The sequence below is a fragment of the Hemibagrus wyckioides genome, linkage group LG22, assembly GCF_019097595.1.
Source record: "Hemibagrus wyckioides isolate EC202008001 linkage group LG22, SWU_Hwy_1.0, whole genome shotgun sequence".
In the NCBI taxonomy this organism is placed as follows: Eukaryota; Metazoa; Chordata; class Actinopteri; order Siluriformes; family Bagridae; genus Hemibagrus; species Hemibagrus wyckioides.
Genome location: NC_080731.1, coordinates 11,327,371 through 11,342,532, shown reverse-complemented (window position 1 = coordinate 11,342,532; position 15,162 = coordinate 11,327,371). Strand labels below are relative to the sequence as shown.

General features: G+C 36.4%; 1 protein-coding gene across 4 annotated transcripts in view; it reads right to left on the bottom strand.

The window, feature by feature from the left end:
• Nucleotides 1-5,485: 5,485 nt before the first annotated feature.
• Nucleotides 5,486-15,162, bottom strand: part of adgrv1 (adhesion G protein-coupled receptor V1) — a 123,927-nt gene continuing 114,250 nt past the window's right edge. For all 4 annotated transcript variants that reach the window (XM_058375379.1, XM_058375380.1, XM_058375381.1 and 1 more), the window contains 3 exons: nucleotides 9,493-9,681; nucleotides 8,145-8,319; nucleotides 5,486-5,954 (listed from right to left, as the gene is read on the bottom strand). In XM_058375379.1, coding sequence (XP_058231362.1) covers nucleotides 5,836-5,954; nucleotides 8,145-8,319; nucleotides 9,493-9,681 — 483 coding nt within the window. In that variant the 3' untranslated portion in view covers nucleotides 5,486-5,835. The remainder of the gene's footprint in view (nucleotides 5,955-8,144; nucleotides 8,320-9,492; nucleotides 9,682-15,162) is intronic.

Here is a 15,162-nt window from a genome sequence, read left to right as displayed (position 1 = left end):
GTATGTGTATCTACCCACTATGTGTTCCAGCTGTAGTAGCAGCAGAAGCAGTCTAAGCTCAACATTCTTCACAGTGCTACTTGTTCGCTGCCTGCTGATTTGTGCATTATCACTTGGAACTGAGCCGAGTTCGGGAGTGTGTGCAGCTTGAGGGGTCAAGATCTTCTGACCCTGATGCAATCTGTTTGCTCAGGGCAGTGTCACATCATAGAAGCAGAATGCATATATGAGAGTAAGAAAGTGGGAGACACAATAACTCTGTGAAAGGATCTATAGACAGGCACAGCAGTGGCTTTTGTGAGCTTAGATTTTGGTGGAGCAGGATAGGATCTACTACATTATTAAAGTGGCCACATTACAGGCAGATCAGAATCAACAACATACAGTCTAGAAGCTTGTTTTGAGCGGTTTTAGAAGTGCATTTGTTCATCTGTGTTTGATGAAGCAGGTGTGTTTCTCATCGCCATTGTGACAGTGTGCACAGCGCATACACAAGATCTAATAGTATAGTATTTTAACAGATACATCCCCAAAACCACATGATACCTAAAACTCAGGCATCGGAAAAACAGGCATTTTTCTCAACCTTTATATGGGACAGAAGGTGGACATGAATTATCTACTCCATAGTTCATCCTTTTCCCCTACTTTTCCCTCTTCCTTAACTTCTAATTTTCATATTGGAGTATTTTCACTGCAAATGCATCTGCATACATAGGCACTGATTTCTTTTGTTGTATGTGGGTGCTAACGATTCGCAAACGATACCTACCTTTTTTGGTCTAAATTGTCATTGTTTTGAATGATTTCTGGTTTGTTATTTTGTTTTCTGATTTTTTTTTCTGATTCGTTATTTTGTTTTCTGATTTGTTTTGTTATTTTTTTTTTGTTTTCTGATTTGTTTTCTGATTTGTTATATTGTTTTGTGATTTATTATTTGTTTTGTGATTTGTTATTTGTTTTCTGATTTGTTATATTGTTTTGTGATTTATTATTTCTTTTGTGATTTGTTATTTGTTTTCTGATTTGTTATATTGTTTTGTGATTTATTATTTGTTTTGTGATTTATTATTTGTTTTCTGATTTGTTATATTGTTTTGTGATTTATTATTTTTTTGTGATTTGTTATTTTGTTTTCTGATTTGTTTTGTTTTGTGATTTGTTATTTTGTTTTCTGATTTGTTTTGTTTTGTGATTTGTTATTTTGTTTTCTGATTTGTTTTGTTTTGTGATTTGTTATTTTGTTTTCTGATTTGTTTTCTGATTTGTTATTTTGTTTTCTGATTTGTTTTCTGATTTGTTATTTTGTTTTCTGATTTGTTTTGTGATTTGTTATTTTGTTTTGTGATTTGTTTTGTTTTGTGATTTGTTATTTTGTTTTCTGATTTGTTTTGTGATTTGTTATTTTGTTTTCTGATTTGTTTTGTTTTGTGATTTGTTATTTTGTTTTGTGATTTGTTATTTTGTTTGGCACTTCTCGGTCACTCTAGGGATCGTAAGTTACAGTGCTTTTGCCCAGCTAGAAAAGCCATTTTTTACAAACGCCTTATAGGATTCTTGCTCGTGTGGTAGCTGGGAGCAGGCCATGCATGTCTTTTGCTTTAGAGCAGAGTTTACAAAATACCTGTTTTTTTATAGCATTGTATGCTATCCAGGGGAATGTTTTTTCCCCCAAGTTGTCTTTATATGTTCAGCTTCACTGCTGCTGCAGTTGTCGTTACTTGATTTTGAGGACGACTGTTCACTTGAAGAAATGGCAACACTGCAACTAATTGTAGAGAAGCTTGTGTCAACTGAAGTTTTAATTTTAATTATGAACCTAATTCATTAATTATGAAGTGAAATACAAAGACTAATTGACATTGCTACAATGATTTGATAACCACGCCCACTACCGTTTTGAAAAAGTGGCCACTCTATCTAGATATAACGACCTGCGAGATCCACCAATCAGAGAGGCTCCCGAATTTCAAATGTGGTTTTGATTGGTTTAAATTAATGGCGCATATCTGTGGGTGCTCAGCTATTTCCATGGGTGCTCGAGCCTCAGAGCACCCATTGGATCGGCGCCTATGTCTGCATTTATCTGCATTTGTCCTCCGACCCTTCTCCACTGAGAATGTTCATAGAGTATGTGTTGGGTCGCATGATTCCTGACTGTTACAGTTCCCATTTCTGAAAGCTAAGTGCAATAATAACTCGAGTTCAAGAAATACACAACATCTAGAACGGCAAACCAAATCAATGCTATTTTTAAATTGTTGTTCACTTTGAAAAAAGTTTATTAGTATTTTGTTTGGAAAATGATGCAGTTGTGAATAATGACTTTGAATGGCTCTGCTAAAAATCCCCTGTGGATGAGCCACCACTGCATTTTAATGCATTATTAATAATGTAGTTCATTATACTAACAGGTAGTAGCATAGTAATGGCCTTGGTAATGACACAGGATTTTACAGCATTGTATATTTGCAATGGCCACTTTATTAGACACATTAAATTCTTGCTAGAGTTGTTGAGACTTGTCTTTTTCAAAGCACCGTTTGTTTTAATTGTCCTCTAGCGCTTCATCACTGTCAGTGTCTGACCATAGGGCTGCTGTTTATGTGGGATATTTTTAGTTGGCAGATTATTTTAAACCTAGCGGTGACATTATAGTGACATTAAAAACTGCTGTTTCTGATGTACTCGAATCTGTGTCACACTACCACGTCATTGAGCTGTTAACTGATTTAGGGCTGTGTTTTTCAGTACTAGGTGCAAATGTAGTAATCAACACACACACACACACACATACACACAATCAACCTTACAAAATCATACAGGATTATAATGTTAACAAACTATAGAACAACAGTTGCATGGTCTGGAGTGATGCCCTTTTTACTTTACATGACGTGTTGCTTGCCACAGTTTTCACATATAGCTCATGTGCTTTTATTTTCTTGATTTTTCCAAGATTTATTATTTGAACATGTCTGTTCTCATATAAATTAATCTTCAATGAAATTTTTTCACGATATTTTTCATGTGTGAGTTTTCCCCCTCTACAGAATGATATTATGATATAGACTAAGAAGACAGAACATTGCACCAACAAACATAGTGAAGAGTCATGAAGAGCAGGTTACATAACAAGTTCAGCAGGATCGGATCTGGTCATGGTACAGTATTTTACTGAGTACAGGGCGGACAGAAAACTAGGTAGATTTGAAAAGCACACACCTCAAATTTAAGACAATTATTCGACTTGGGTTGGACAATAAGTATTTACTTGGGTTAGATTTGCCTGAATAAATACATGATACAAAGTGTGTGTGTGTGTGTGTGTGTGTGATAGAGAGAGAGAGAGAGAGAGAGAGAGAGTGGATAAAGTTTAAAAAATCAATCTATTGTATTACAATTTTCTTAAAAGCAGGCCTAATGACTGCTATTTTACACAAATCATCTTTTCTAAAGCAAAATATATATAACACACATTTTATATTGTATTTATGAATAAAATACCTCTTTAAAAATTTTTCAATACTAAAAATATTAAGATAATCAATGAACTAGTGTGTGAAATGATGTGGATGGTCATTTGAAGGCTACGGAAAAAATTATTTTGATAATTATTTATAAATTAGAGAATTGTCTCTAAAATATGGATAATATGCCCTTTTAAGCAATCAAAGGTTCAGTGAGATGTAATTTAATCTTGGGACATTAAACTAAATATGTGTCAATAAATGCTATTTGATTTCTTTTTACATAATATGAAAGTTTGAAGGTTATTAACAGGGAAATATGTGAACATTCACCACTGAAAGCAAAATCATTTGTACTGCCATTTGTGCTAATTATTCTAGCTGATCAGCATTTAGTATCACATGGTAGCTGAGTATGGGATACCAACATATCTTGTACGTGTCACTGACACATATTTGCCTTACTGAAATGAGAAAATGCCGCATCAGCTTTCTTACTGGCTTCAAATAGTGATGTGGGGAAAATGTTAGCCGATGTGTGCCGCAAAAAGTTTTGCTTTGGGGAAAGAACCAGAGGCTATATTGTGTCATTGTTTCTGCCATAGTTAAGCATTTAAGTAGCTAAATGGAAGCAGTAAAAGAGCAGAACCCTGAGAATGAATGGTAAGTAACGTAGCAGATCTGCACTGTGATTGAAAAGCATTGGTTCTATATCAAAGCCTGTGCACTAAATCACAGGCTAGTTTACTTATGGGTGTTACTGAAGGGCTTCTGGCTGTGTTCTTGTTTGGGGAGGGGGTGTCTGCTTAATAAGTGTTAATGTGTGTGGGAGGGAGAGCGAGAGAGCCAAGGGGAGAGAATGAGAGAGTGCGAGAGAATATTGTCTTTCATCCACCTCTGGGCTGCCAGAAAGCAAACACAGACACCCGATACTGCACTGAATCATGGCCAAGAAGTGGCTTTGGCCTCTAAACATGAGGAGGGCTTGCATTTAGGAGTTGTTGACTCTGAAATCTAAAGTCAATTCAAGGTCAGAGGCTGTTCTCCAGGCAAGAAACACACACAGGCGGCTGTTTAAAATTGGAAATGTGCACCGTGGATCAATAGCAATACATGAAATTGCCCAAAGTCTTACAGTTTAATAACTTTAAATGGATCAATGATTATTTAGTAAGCGGGTACAATATCTGTTTTGAGTAATCTATTATTTAACATGTTTGTTCAACAAGAGCAGCAGGTATTGTGCAAATATATCTCTTTATATTGCTTCTGGAGCACCATTGTCTATGTATAAGTGAATACAGTGTATATGTGTAACTAGGCGTATACATGTTACTAAGTCTTATGTTCATGCTGGATGTTATAAATCCTCATCATAATTGCATGCTGCAGCCAGGATGTTTGTGAATGTTTCAGTTGTTTAGTGTGAGGCTGTGTTCGTGTGTGCTTTAGTGGTTTGTTCATAGCTCATGCATTTGCATGCTTTTGCCTCAGTCACTGAACCAGTTTGCCAACCTAAAGATAGCAGCCCATATGACTAACTATAATCTATTCATCAACTTTGTCCGGGACATTTGAGGTCAACAATGTAAGCCATACAGGTACTTGGTGCAACATGGTGAAATGCACAGCATGAAGGCAAGCATAAACAGCAGCAGTCTGTAACAAACACACGCACATCCTCCACATGTTAAGCTTTTTAAATGCTAATAGGATTGCAATGACAGATGCAAAGAGTAAAAAGGACAATTTTCATAATGTTGTCATAGAAAAACAGAATACACATGCAATCGCGTGCCGTCGACTAATCTGCTGAACCGAATGGATAAACAGAAATGGCTGGCTGGATAAGCGTCCCAGGTGACAAACTGTTTGTTTAAAGCTCTGTGTTCGATGTTTTGAGAAGGACAATCCATCCCCATCTTATCTAAACCCCTGAAGCTACTCAAAAAAAGCTACCGTGATACAGCAATTTTAAATTATAGCTCAAAGCAACAGATGACACACAGACAACCTGACTAAAACTCCAATTTTTTATTATCTGTTACACAAAACAAGCAGCTGAACTCCAGGGCCAGATTGGCCATGTGCTTCTCAACCTACAATACATGATATTTACATCTGTTATAAACTTCACAAAATTACTATAGAGACAATTCACATATACATATACATATACATATATATATATATATATTTATAAAAAGATCAGAAGTATTGACAAAAGTCCAGGTATAAAAAAAAAAAAAAACAGCTCAAAATCTATGAGAAATTACAACTGTGGTAAATTTAGTGCAAAGGTGGTACCAGTACAAAAATACTGCTGGCTGGTTTAATATGGATTCAGTATAAAAAGCAGCGAGGGTTACAGGTGCGTGTCTGCGATGGGAATGCGCCGGAGCTCAACGATCTGGGAGTTGGTCATGCTTGCGCCATCGTGACTGCCGTGGATCGACTCGCTGTCACTCAGGTTAAGACCAGAACCTGTGGAAGTAGTCAAATGAATACTGTTAAGAGCTAATAATATAACATCCACAAACACACACACTTACAGGCCTCTTCATAGCAACTACACTTATTAGCAATTTTATCAGGGACATACACAGATGAACTTTAGCTTGACAGACCTGTCCTTTAATGACAAAGCACAACTACTAAACACATGATTATAGTGGATCGTCATGTATACTTATGTATAAATGTGTGTGTGTGTGTGTGTGTGTTTTCCATATGCATATGTCAGTGCTTCGTTCTTTTCTCTGTAAAAGCTATTTTTGTCTCATTAATTTCAAAGGGAAGAATGGGATATAAGCAAAAAGAAAAACTAACTTGTCTCACAGCCATTCCACAGCATTACATGTAGCTATAAACTGATAAAAAGTATTATTAATAAAATTAATAAAAACAAAACGTCATTGGCAAATTGCTCTAAGAGGAATAAAATGTTTCGGGTCATGCTGGAATATAAAGGAAAATAAAGGTAAAGGAAAATAATCACACTATCCCATGAAATATGATGATGATGATGATGATTATCTAGTAACATCATGCCCCGAACTTGTTTTATTTCTTAGATACACAATTAATGTCTTTTGCATTTATTTACAAATGTTGTCTCATATTACAAGGTTCTTTTATGATTCAGATCATTAGCCAAGTTCACTGGACGAGGATCCCCAGCATCAGCAGTCACATTGACAAGCTATAGCTATATGCTATTAATAATTATTTCTGTGAAGACACTGAATTGTGCTTGTATCCGAACTAGACCTGGATCACAAAATGTAATTGTGTAAACAGGACAGGAACAAAATCACATATCGTTCTTGGTGTGAATTCTTGTGGCATTTTTCAGTGTCTGACTTCCTCAAGGTCAGTTCTCTCACTGTGAGAAGACGTCTCAGAAGATCGTAGAAATTCTCAGAATACAATTTTTTTTTAGTTTGGCAGTCTCCTACCTTTATTGACTGTTGAAATAAACATCATGAGGCGTGCTGTTATTGAAAAATAATCATGACAATTCCTCTCATACCACAGCAAACTGCTTTTTTAATTTATTAAAATCACATCATCATCAAATCATACTGTTTAAAGTTACATGTAATATTGTGGAAAATCTGAAAAAAAGAAGCTATTTCTTGTTATCCTCTGCATTACTACAGCTATAAATAGTTGTCCCTTTACCCCCTTGCTTGTTCCTTGTTTCTGTTAAAGTTACTGTTTTCTGTTACAGAGAAACTGCAATTCCAGCACAATTCCTGTGTTAGAAAACTTTTAAGACTTTTTACAACGTGTGAACATCTTTCCCAAAAGCCTAGGTATGCCTTGTTTTAATATTTCATTGCTTTTGCTGGTGTCTTGCTGAAGCTACTGACAAGACTGCTAGAGCAGAGTTTTTCTAATTCTGATAACAGAATAGTCCAGAATCTACAAGGACATCTGAGCCTTCAACACCAGCTAAATGAACTTACGCTACAATTACGCTAGACAGAAACAGACAAAGGCATACAACGTTATTTGAATATTTACATGAAAGATGTGCAATTTTAGTAGCTTTATGATATAAGCTGAGCTTCTAAAATCGTTCGTTTCAGGTCCAAACATGGTCCTGCTTTCAGCATGTATCTATTTCGCAGACTTGGATGGGGTTGCTGGATTAACCTTTGAAAAGCTAAAACCTATTTTCCTCTAGGCCACTCAATTGAATATCTCCTGGTGTGTGTTCACGATGGTATACAGACTGAGTTTGGGCTAAGAGCACACTTAAAATAAAATTTGTAGATTAAAATTTAGTAATAGCAATCAGAAAAAAACATCTTGTGTACATGAGCTAAAAGGAAGTGTGTACATTCTCAGTTACAAAGGCTTGTTATCCTGCTGGGCAAAGTGTAATTACTCCATTATGGGGAAATCGTGAAGCTGATCCACTATATATCACAGTGATGCACAGTCTCGCATTAAGGTGCTTTATCTCAGAAATTAATGATGGGAAAACCCAACTGGCTTTCACACTGGCTATACTCAATGTCAACACAAGATTTATTCACTAAGAGGAGTACACTAACACATCATCAACATCACAGAGGCAAAGAGAGAATAGCCCTGGATGTCAGATGTTAGCTCTAAAGTAAAATACGACAGTGTAGTATATGGTGCTTTGGAAGGAAAACATACCGGTCTTTAAGGCAAATATAAGGTCATCAAACTCCTGGGACTCCTCGTCTTGAACAAGATTTGTGTTAACGAAGCCACCTTCAGGAGGGTAAGTGCCATCCTGAGGGGCCTCTTTAAACACACTGCTGGGTTCAATGCTGGCCCGTAAAGAAGCTCTGTCCCAGTCTGCCGAGATCTGGAGAAAAAAGAAAACCCGTACCATTTGTTAACCTTCCTGTTCTGTTCTGTCTGCAGTTACAGCATTAAGTGTCACTGACCACATCTTCAACTAAATGACATTTAGAGTGATTAATGAGGGACAAACTATGTGAATCTGAGTATGCAGTGCCCATGAGTGGCCATGCTAAATAATCTTGGGTAAGATTTATTGGGGCGAAGGCAGAAAACTCATCACATATCATGTAAGGGAGAAAGACACAAAAATTCTGTCCAATCAATCAATCAATCAATCAATCAATCAATCAATCAATCAATCAATCAATCAATCAATCAATCAATCAATCTATCTATCTATCTATCTATCTATCTATCTATCTATCTATCTATCTATCTATCTATCTATCTATCTATCTATCTATCTATCTATCTTATGTAGCAGGATCTGTGTGTGTGTGTGTGTGTGTGTTTGTGTGTGTGGGTGTGGGAGCAAACAAAATGCCAGCATGCGCAGAGGCACTTCTTAATAGGTGTCTGATGACACATATAGCCCAACACTCTGCCAGTTGGATCATTTAACTTTTCAGATAAAAGCTGCACTGAAAATAATATGAAACTGAAAACAGAATAAACTGAAAATAAAAGCTAAGGGAAATCCCCCAGGTGTCCTGTCACCTCAAGGCAAATTACAGAGAATAATCAGGCTCATTTTATCTATGATAGTCCTGCTTGTAGTGACAGAGTTTTATGGCATAGTCATACAAAACGAAGGTCAAAAACCGAAATGAAAATGATCTAATCAGGATTCCTTTTCTCTGTAGTGACTGGATAGATGCCAAGTTAGCTCACCCACTGATTAGGACCTCATGACTGGATACAGGGCCTTGTGTGTACAATTTAGCAGCAACATAATTAGACAATTCAACTGGATTCAACAAATCACAAAGCAATCAAGTGCCCTCTGGCTGGCTAAGATATGTTACTGAATGTACGGTCTGGAGTAACACATTAATTTATACAGCTAATTGCAAGTGTGATGAAAGTGTAAGAAATAAGATTCAGATATCTGGTCAACCGTTTTAGTGTCTGTCAATAAATTGTCTGTGGTGGTGAAATCAAAATAACTAGCAATGGCTAACCTTACATATTTTATTATATCTAGTAAATTAAATGATGAGTAAAAATTTCACACCTCCTCCATGGCACTGATGAGGTTTTGTGTAGACTTGCTGATTTCTCCACCCCCCACTGTGGCTGCACCGGTGCTCTGAAACACTCCGTCAGGACCGTCACGGCCGTTCATCTCAACTGTGTAAGTCGCCTTGGCGGGCCAGCACAGCTGGTTATGCATGAGGAAGTAGACAGCAAATACATATAGACCCTACAGACACAAAAAATGGATTCATGTAAAAAAAAATGCATGTTCTCTAGCAGCACAGTAGAATCCTATAGGCTTGTCAACAATAATAATTTCAATATGAATATACACAATTATGAGCACTGACACTGTGTTAACTAATTAAACTTTCCCTTTAAGGTGCAGAGTTTATTTCACTAGTTTAGACCATCTGTGGAACGATCCGTATTTGCCTTGCAGCTAGAGAGCAAAGATCACAAATCACACAGTCAGGAAATTCCTCACGCAACATTTTGCAACAGCGTGACGTCATTCCCGTCAGCATGACATAATAGTTAGTTGGTAAGGTCATGGTTTGCACATCATTTTAGATAATAGCACTGCATTGATAATCAGGCAGCTCAGGCAGGTGCCAAATACCTCACCACCACTAAACATCTCAGCACAGACCCAGTCCAGGAAAAACAGGCAATGCAAACTATAGGCTGAAATGTGCTGTGGGTTCAGATGTAGCCCTTGCAATAAATATTGAAAGATTGTTGCACAGCCCATGAAGCTGTTACAGAACATTTTTCAATTCCACTTTTCAACTACACTTTCACATCTCTAGAGTACAGCAACCTGTTCTGCTTATTCCAGATCTTGCAGATTCTACTAGGGACTTCTCTGATAGAGAAATACTGTGTTCAAGGCCTCTAAAAAAATTTTTCCACACAAATATACAATGGAAGAACCCTTCATCCTTCATCTAAGCATCTACAGGTGATGCCAGATGGGAATATTTTTCTTAAGTGAATTTAAACCCCATTTTAGAATTATGCTAAATAACCTCCATGACAACATTACTACACTTAAATTGAAAACTAGACATTAAAATACTCAAATAATTATTATTTAGTAAGAAAAACAAACAAACAAAAAAACCCATTTCGGTTCCCATTATTTTGCCTCAATCCTGTTACTTCATTATTTTATCTTTGTTTTTCTTTTCACAAAAGCTTACAGGTTAGTTGAGCCACCGTTATAAAGCCAAAACCGATAAATATCCAAAGAGAATGTTTCTTTAAAATGTGCTTTACTGAGTGCCCTGTTAAAGCAAAGAAAAAAATATCCCACAATATTGCTATGTAGAATTTCTCCTGACGGAAACGGTGGTCTGATAGCAAGGTGTATTTTGGCTGCTGATTTTCAACTGATATATTTCTCCCCAAGATTCTGTAACCGCTAAGATTTTTCTCACAAATACCCCTATAGTACCTTCACAGCAGATTCTTCTTTCCTGTCCAGGAAAAACAAATACACAGGTGTGTATGTCCTCACAAATGATGCATTAAGTAACACAGAGCAAAGACACACACACCTCCTGCATTACCTCATTTTAACTGGCTGTTAAGTTCTGCTGAATGGTGTATGATGAAGTGAATGGAGCATAATCAAAGCTCTGCTCCAAGCAAATTAGCACACAAACGACTAGAGGCTATCGCTGAATGCTTAATTACCCTTGTGTGTCATCTAACTGAGTCTCTAGGTCCAGCTGATGGGTCAGTGAGTACAGAAACAGGACACAGAAGAAACTCTTATATGATGAGAGCGATTGACTTATATTGCTAGTTTAATAAACTAGACTGTCTGTGACATCTTATGACACAGTGCTCATGTCAGTAATAACAGGACAAGTAGCCTAATGAAGATAGAGCTATTTATAGATTTCGAACCCGAGAATAGGAAAGGAAATCTAATCGAGGCCATCGTTCCAACGGCAGTTTCATGCTGGTAATGAAACAGTGCTGCAGCGTCTACTGACAAAGCAAAGACAGAGTCTGGCGACGTAAATAGTGCCATGACAATTCATCAATCTTCATATTCATCACTTGACATTTTCCATCCTGGATCTGGCCAGAAGTGTTGAAACAGAGACGGACATGTGGTGTGGACATGCAATTTTGTTTGGACAAGGCCAAGTTTGCTAATGAGACACAGTGAGGGAAAATAAGACGTATTGCAACGTGCATGCGTGCCCTTTACAACCACTTGGATTAATTAAAAGTGCAGGAATGCAGTATTTTGTTTTATTGGTTTAAGTGACGGTTTCCTGTTTTAATCTAAACACGTTCACATTCCATTACTGCTAAAACAGACTTCCCATGCAGACATTTCAACAGAAAAAGCAGACAAAGCACATATATATATACGCGGAACAAAAACTATTATTTCAAGCAGATCTTTTCCAAGCATTTATGACTGACACATTTGCTTCTTTACGCACAAATACATCTTACCCATCGAGATGACACACAGACGACTTGGCACAAAATCTCAGGTGCCTTTTTCTTACCGCTCTAAACACTAACAGACAAAATAGCACCATTAAACAACTTACTACAGTTAACGCAACAGGGACACAACAAAGACAACAAGCTCAACATGGAAAATCTGCATCACGGAAAAAAAAAAAAAAAAAAGCTTCCATGAAAAGAGAGGGGAAGTGAAGTGAAGATTATTGAAAACAGACTCTGAAAGAAAAGCAACTGAAAAATACACTACAAAGCTGCTGAAAGGTTAAAATACCTTCAAAACGCCAAAAATATGTTATCTTTAACATTGCACAGAGAAATGTTTTCACTTCAGTCTTGTAGTGTTTTGCAGTGTTTGTGCTGCAGCCTGATCTGTATTTGTGATCACTGCATTCCTCACATTTCACTCCACCCGGCGCATGTGTCTGTTTAGTCATCAGTGCAGACACTTTTCATATGCAGCTTCAAGGAAACAGCCAGAGAAGACGAAACAAATGTGCTGTTATAGTTTTGCATTCAGCGTCATTACTGCATCCCCACGCACACTGCTATGCTGTTTGGTAGAGCTGTATAGCAAGCTGTTACTATTTGAAAATCTAGAGTAGAAAGCCAAGGATACACACTGCATGGCGTAAATGACGTGACATTTTTGAAGTACATTAAATGTAAATAGTTTTCATTTTAAAGTGAAATGAATGTAAAAATCTGTTGAATGTAAATTAACTTTAAAATTGTTAGTGTATTATATAACCTGCTACACATCAGCTACTGTCCTTTGTCCCAAAGCAATATTAGAGAAAAGCCTGGATTCATCTGTCCCCAAACCTGATAAACCTGCATTTATAGATAGACACCATCTGCCTCCATCTGGTGTGTGTGTGTGTGCGTTTGTGTACATACATTAAAAAATAATAAAAATAATAATAATGAAAAAATAAATACATTCACTATTTATTCATAAAACCTAAACAAAAAAAAATAAAAAATGGTATATGGCATATTAATAATTACTGTTTTTTTTAAATAACAATAGTTTATTCATGACATTATATTATAATCATGAATATAATGTGGACTTTGAGAACAGCAACCTCCTAATAAATACATAAAATGTCATTCTACATATGCTGTATCTGCATCACACAACTCCAACTGACTGTATGTGACTGTAGAAAGGACATTATTAATAATCACACTCTCCGGTGTTTTATAATAATTTATAATCACACTCTCCAGTGTCACCCAAATGAGGATGGGTTCTGGTTCCTCTCAAGGTTTCTTCCACTTACCATCTCAGGGAGTTTTTTCCTTGCCACTGTCAACACAAGCTTGCTCATGAGGGATGATTTTTGTCTAACATTAATCTTGGACTTTTGTACTATGTCTCTTATGTTCTGTAAAGCTGCTTTGAGACAATGTCCATTGTTAAAAGCGCTACACAAATAAAATAAAATTGAATTAAATAATGTGGCATCATGAAAATAGTACACATTGTACACATATCATGAATGTCACTTTATCATCATGTCATCATTTATGTGATATAATGAACCTGATCAAGTGTCAGACTTATTTATAATTAGTACATTCATAGATAAACGTGAGTTTATCGTGAGTTCTGTGAGTTCTGTGAGTTTACCCAGGTCTTAGATATCAAGTGCGAGGCCCGTGTCCACATCCCATGATACCACGGTGCTGACCAGTTCACTATGTGATAAAGGCACACTGCATTCACATCTGCTCATTTGCTTGCATGCTCTTAATTTACTTCACTACATAAAAGAGTCAGCTGGGAAGCATTATAAGACTGTTAGTTAAAGAATGAAGAATTTATGGCATACACACTGCCTCAGTTTTAGCCAGCTGATAATTAATCGACACCTTCTGAACAATCAGGATCAAGAACATATACAATACCGCTCAAAAGTTCGGGATCACTCAAAAAATTGTATTGTTTTCCAAGGAAACACACACGAAATTAGCCTGAATAGAAAATATAGTAAAAGAACAGGACATGCTGACATGTCAGAGTTAGAAATAATGATTTTGATGGAAATGATGAATGTTTTCTTCCAATTTTGCCTTCATCAAAAAAACACCTTTTGCAGGCAGCTACAGCCTGGGCATTCCAGCGAATCAAGTCAATTTTTCAAGATAATCTGATGAGATTTCACCCCATGCTTCCTGGAGCATCTCCGACAAGATGGATTGGCTTGATGGATTCTTCCTCTGTAGCTGAAATCAAGCTGAAATATGCAACTGATCCCAAACTTTTGAGCGGCAGTATATATATATTTATTTTTTTAATTAACTAATGATCAGTAAACATCAATTACAAGCTCACATCATATAAGGCGTTACCAAATAATAAACATACAATAAAACATTTTCAAGTAATATAACCATCCACTGTGTTCTTTATCCTCTAAATCCTACTACCTCAATAATATTGCTTTCCTTATTCTTTACAGTAGCTTTATTACTTAATGCTCCTTTTTTGATAATTATATATTTTTAAAGAATAAAGTCAAGCGCTCTAATATAGATCTGGGTCAAATACTTTGCTTTTTAGGTAAGCTCTAATCCTTTGAGGCGTCTCATTAGAGCATGTTCTTTTCCAGATGCACTGCATCTGAATGAGACATGACTCAGAGAAGAGAATGCATGAGAAATGAAAAAATAAGATTGTAAATAAATGGTAGAAGGGTGATAGATGTTGGAATTCTGTTTCTGATGGCGATGATTATCAGACTCAATTCTGTATGTAGTTTGTGTTACCTGTCTGTTGTTCTTTTGCCGACCTTGTCCGTATATATATTCATTGCATCTTTTTATATTATACCTTTGTCACAGGTTTTCATGACATCATGTTTACAATCATGGAAGAATGTTATATGATCATAAATGTAAATTGCATGATGTGAATTGTACAGATACTGATTAATGGGCTGTAAAGATACAGTCTGACACAAGAACATGCCATTTCAGCATCTGCCTTATCGTCCTCTTCTTTACTGAAACTCACCTGTACATATTCCTGATGACTCTGGATGTTTTAAATGACCTTTTTCTTCTATGAGGATTATTGTTGAACTCACTCTCAGTATGCAGTAGCTTAACTAATCAATATTATGTAACAGTCCTCAGTGGGCCACAGAAAAATCGATAGGCTAAAGATATAAGGAGGTATTTCGCTTGTTTTAAAATGATC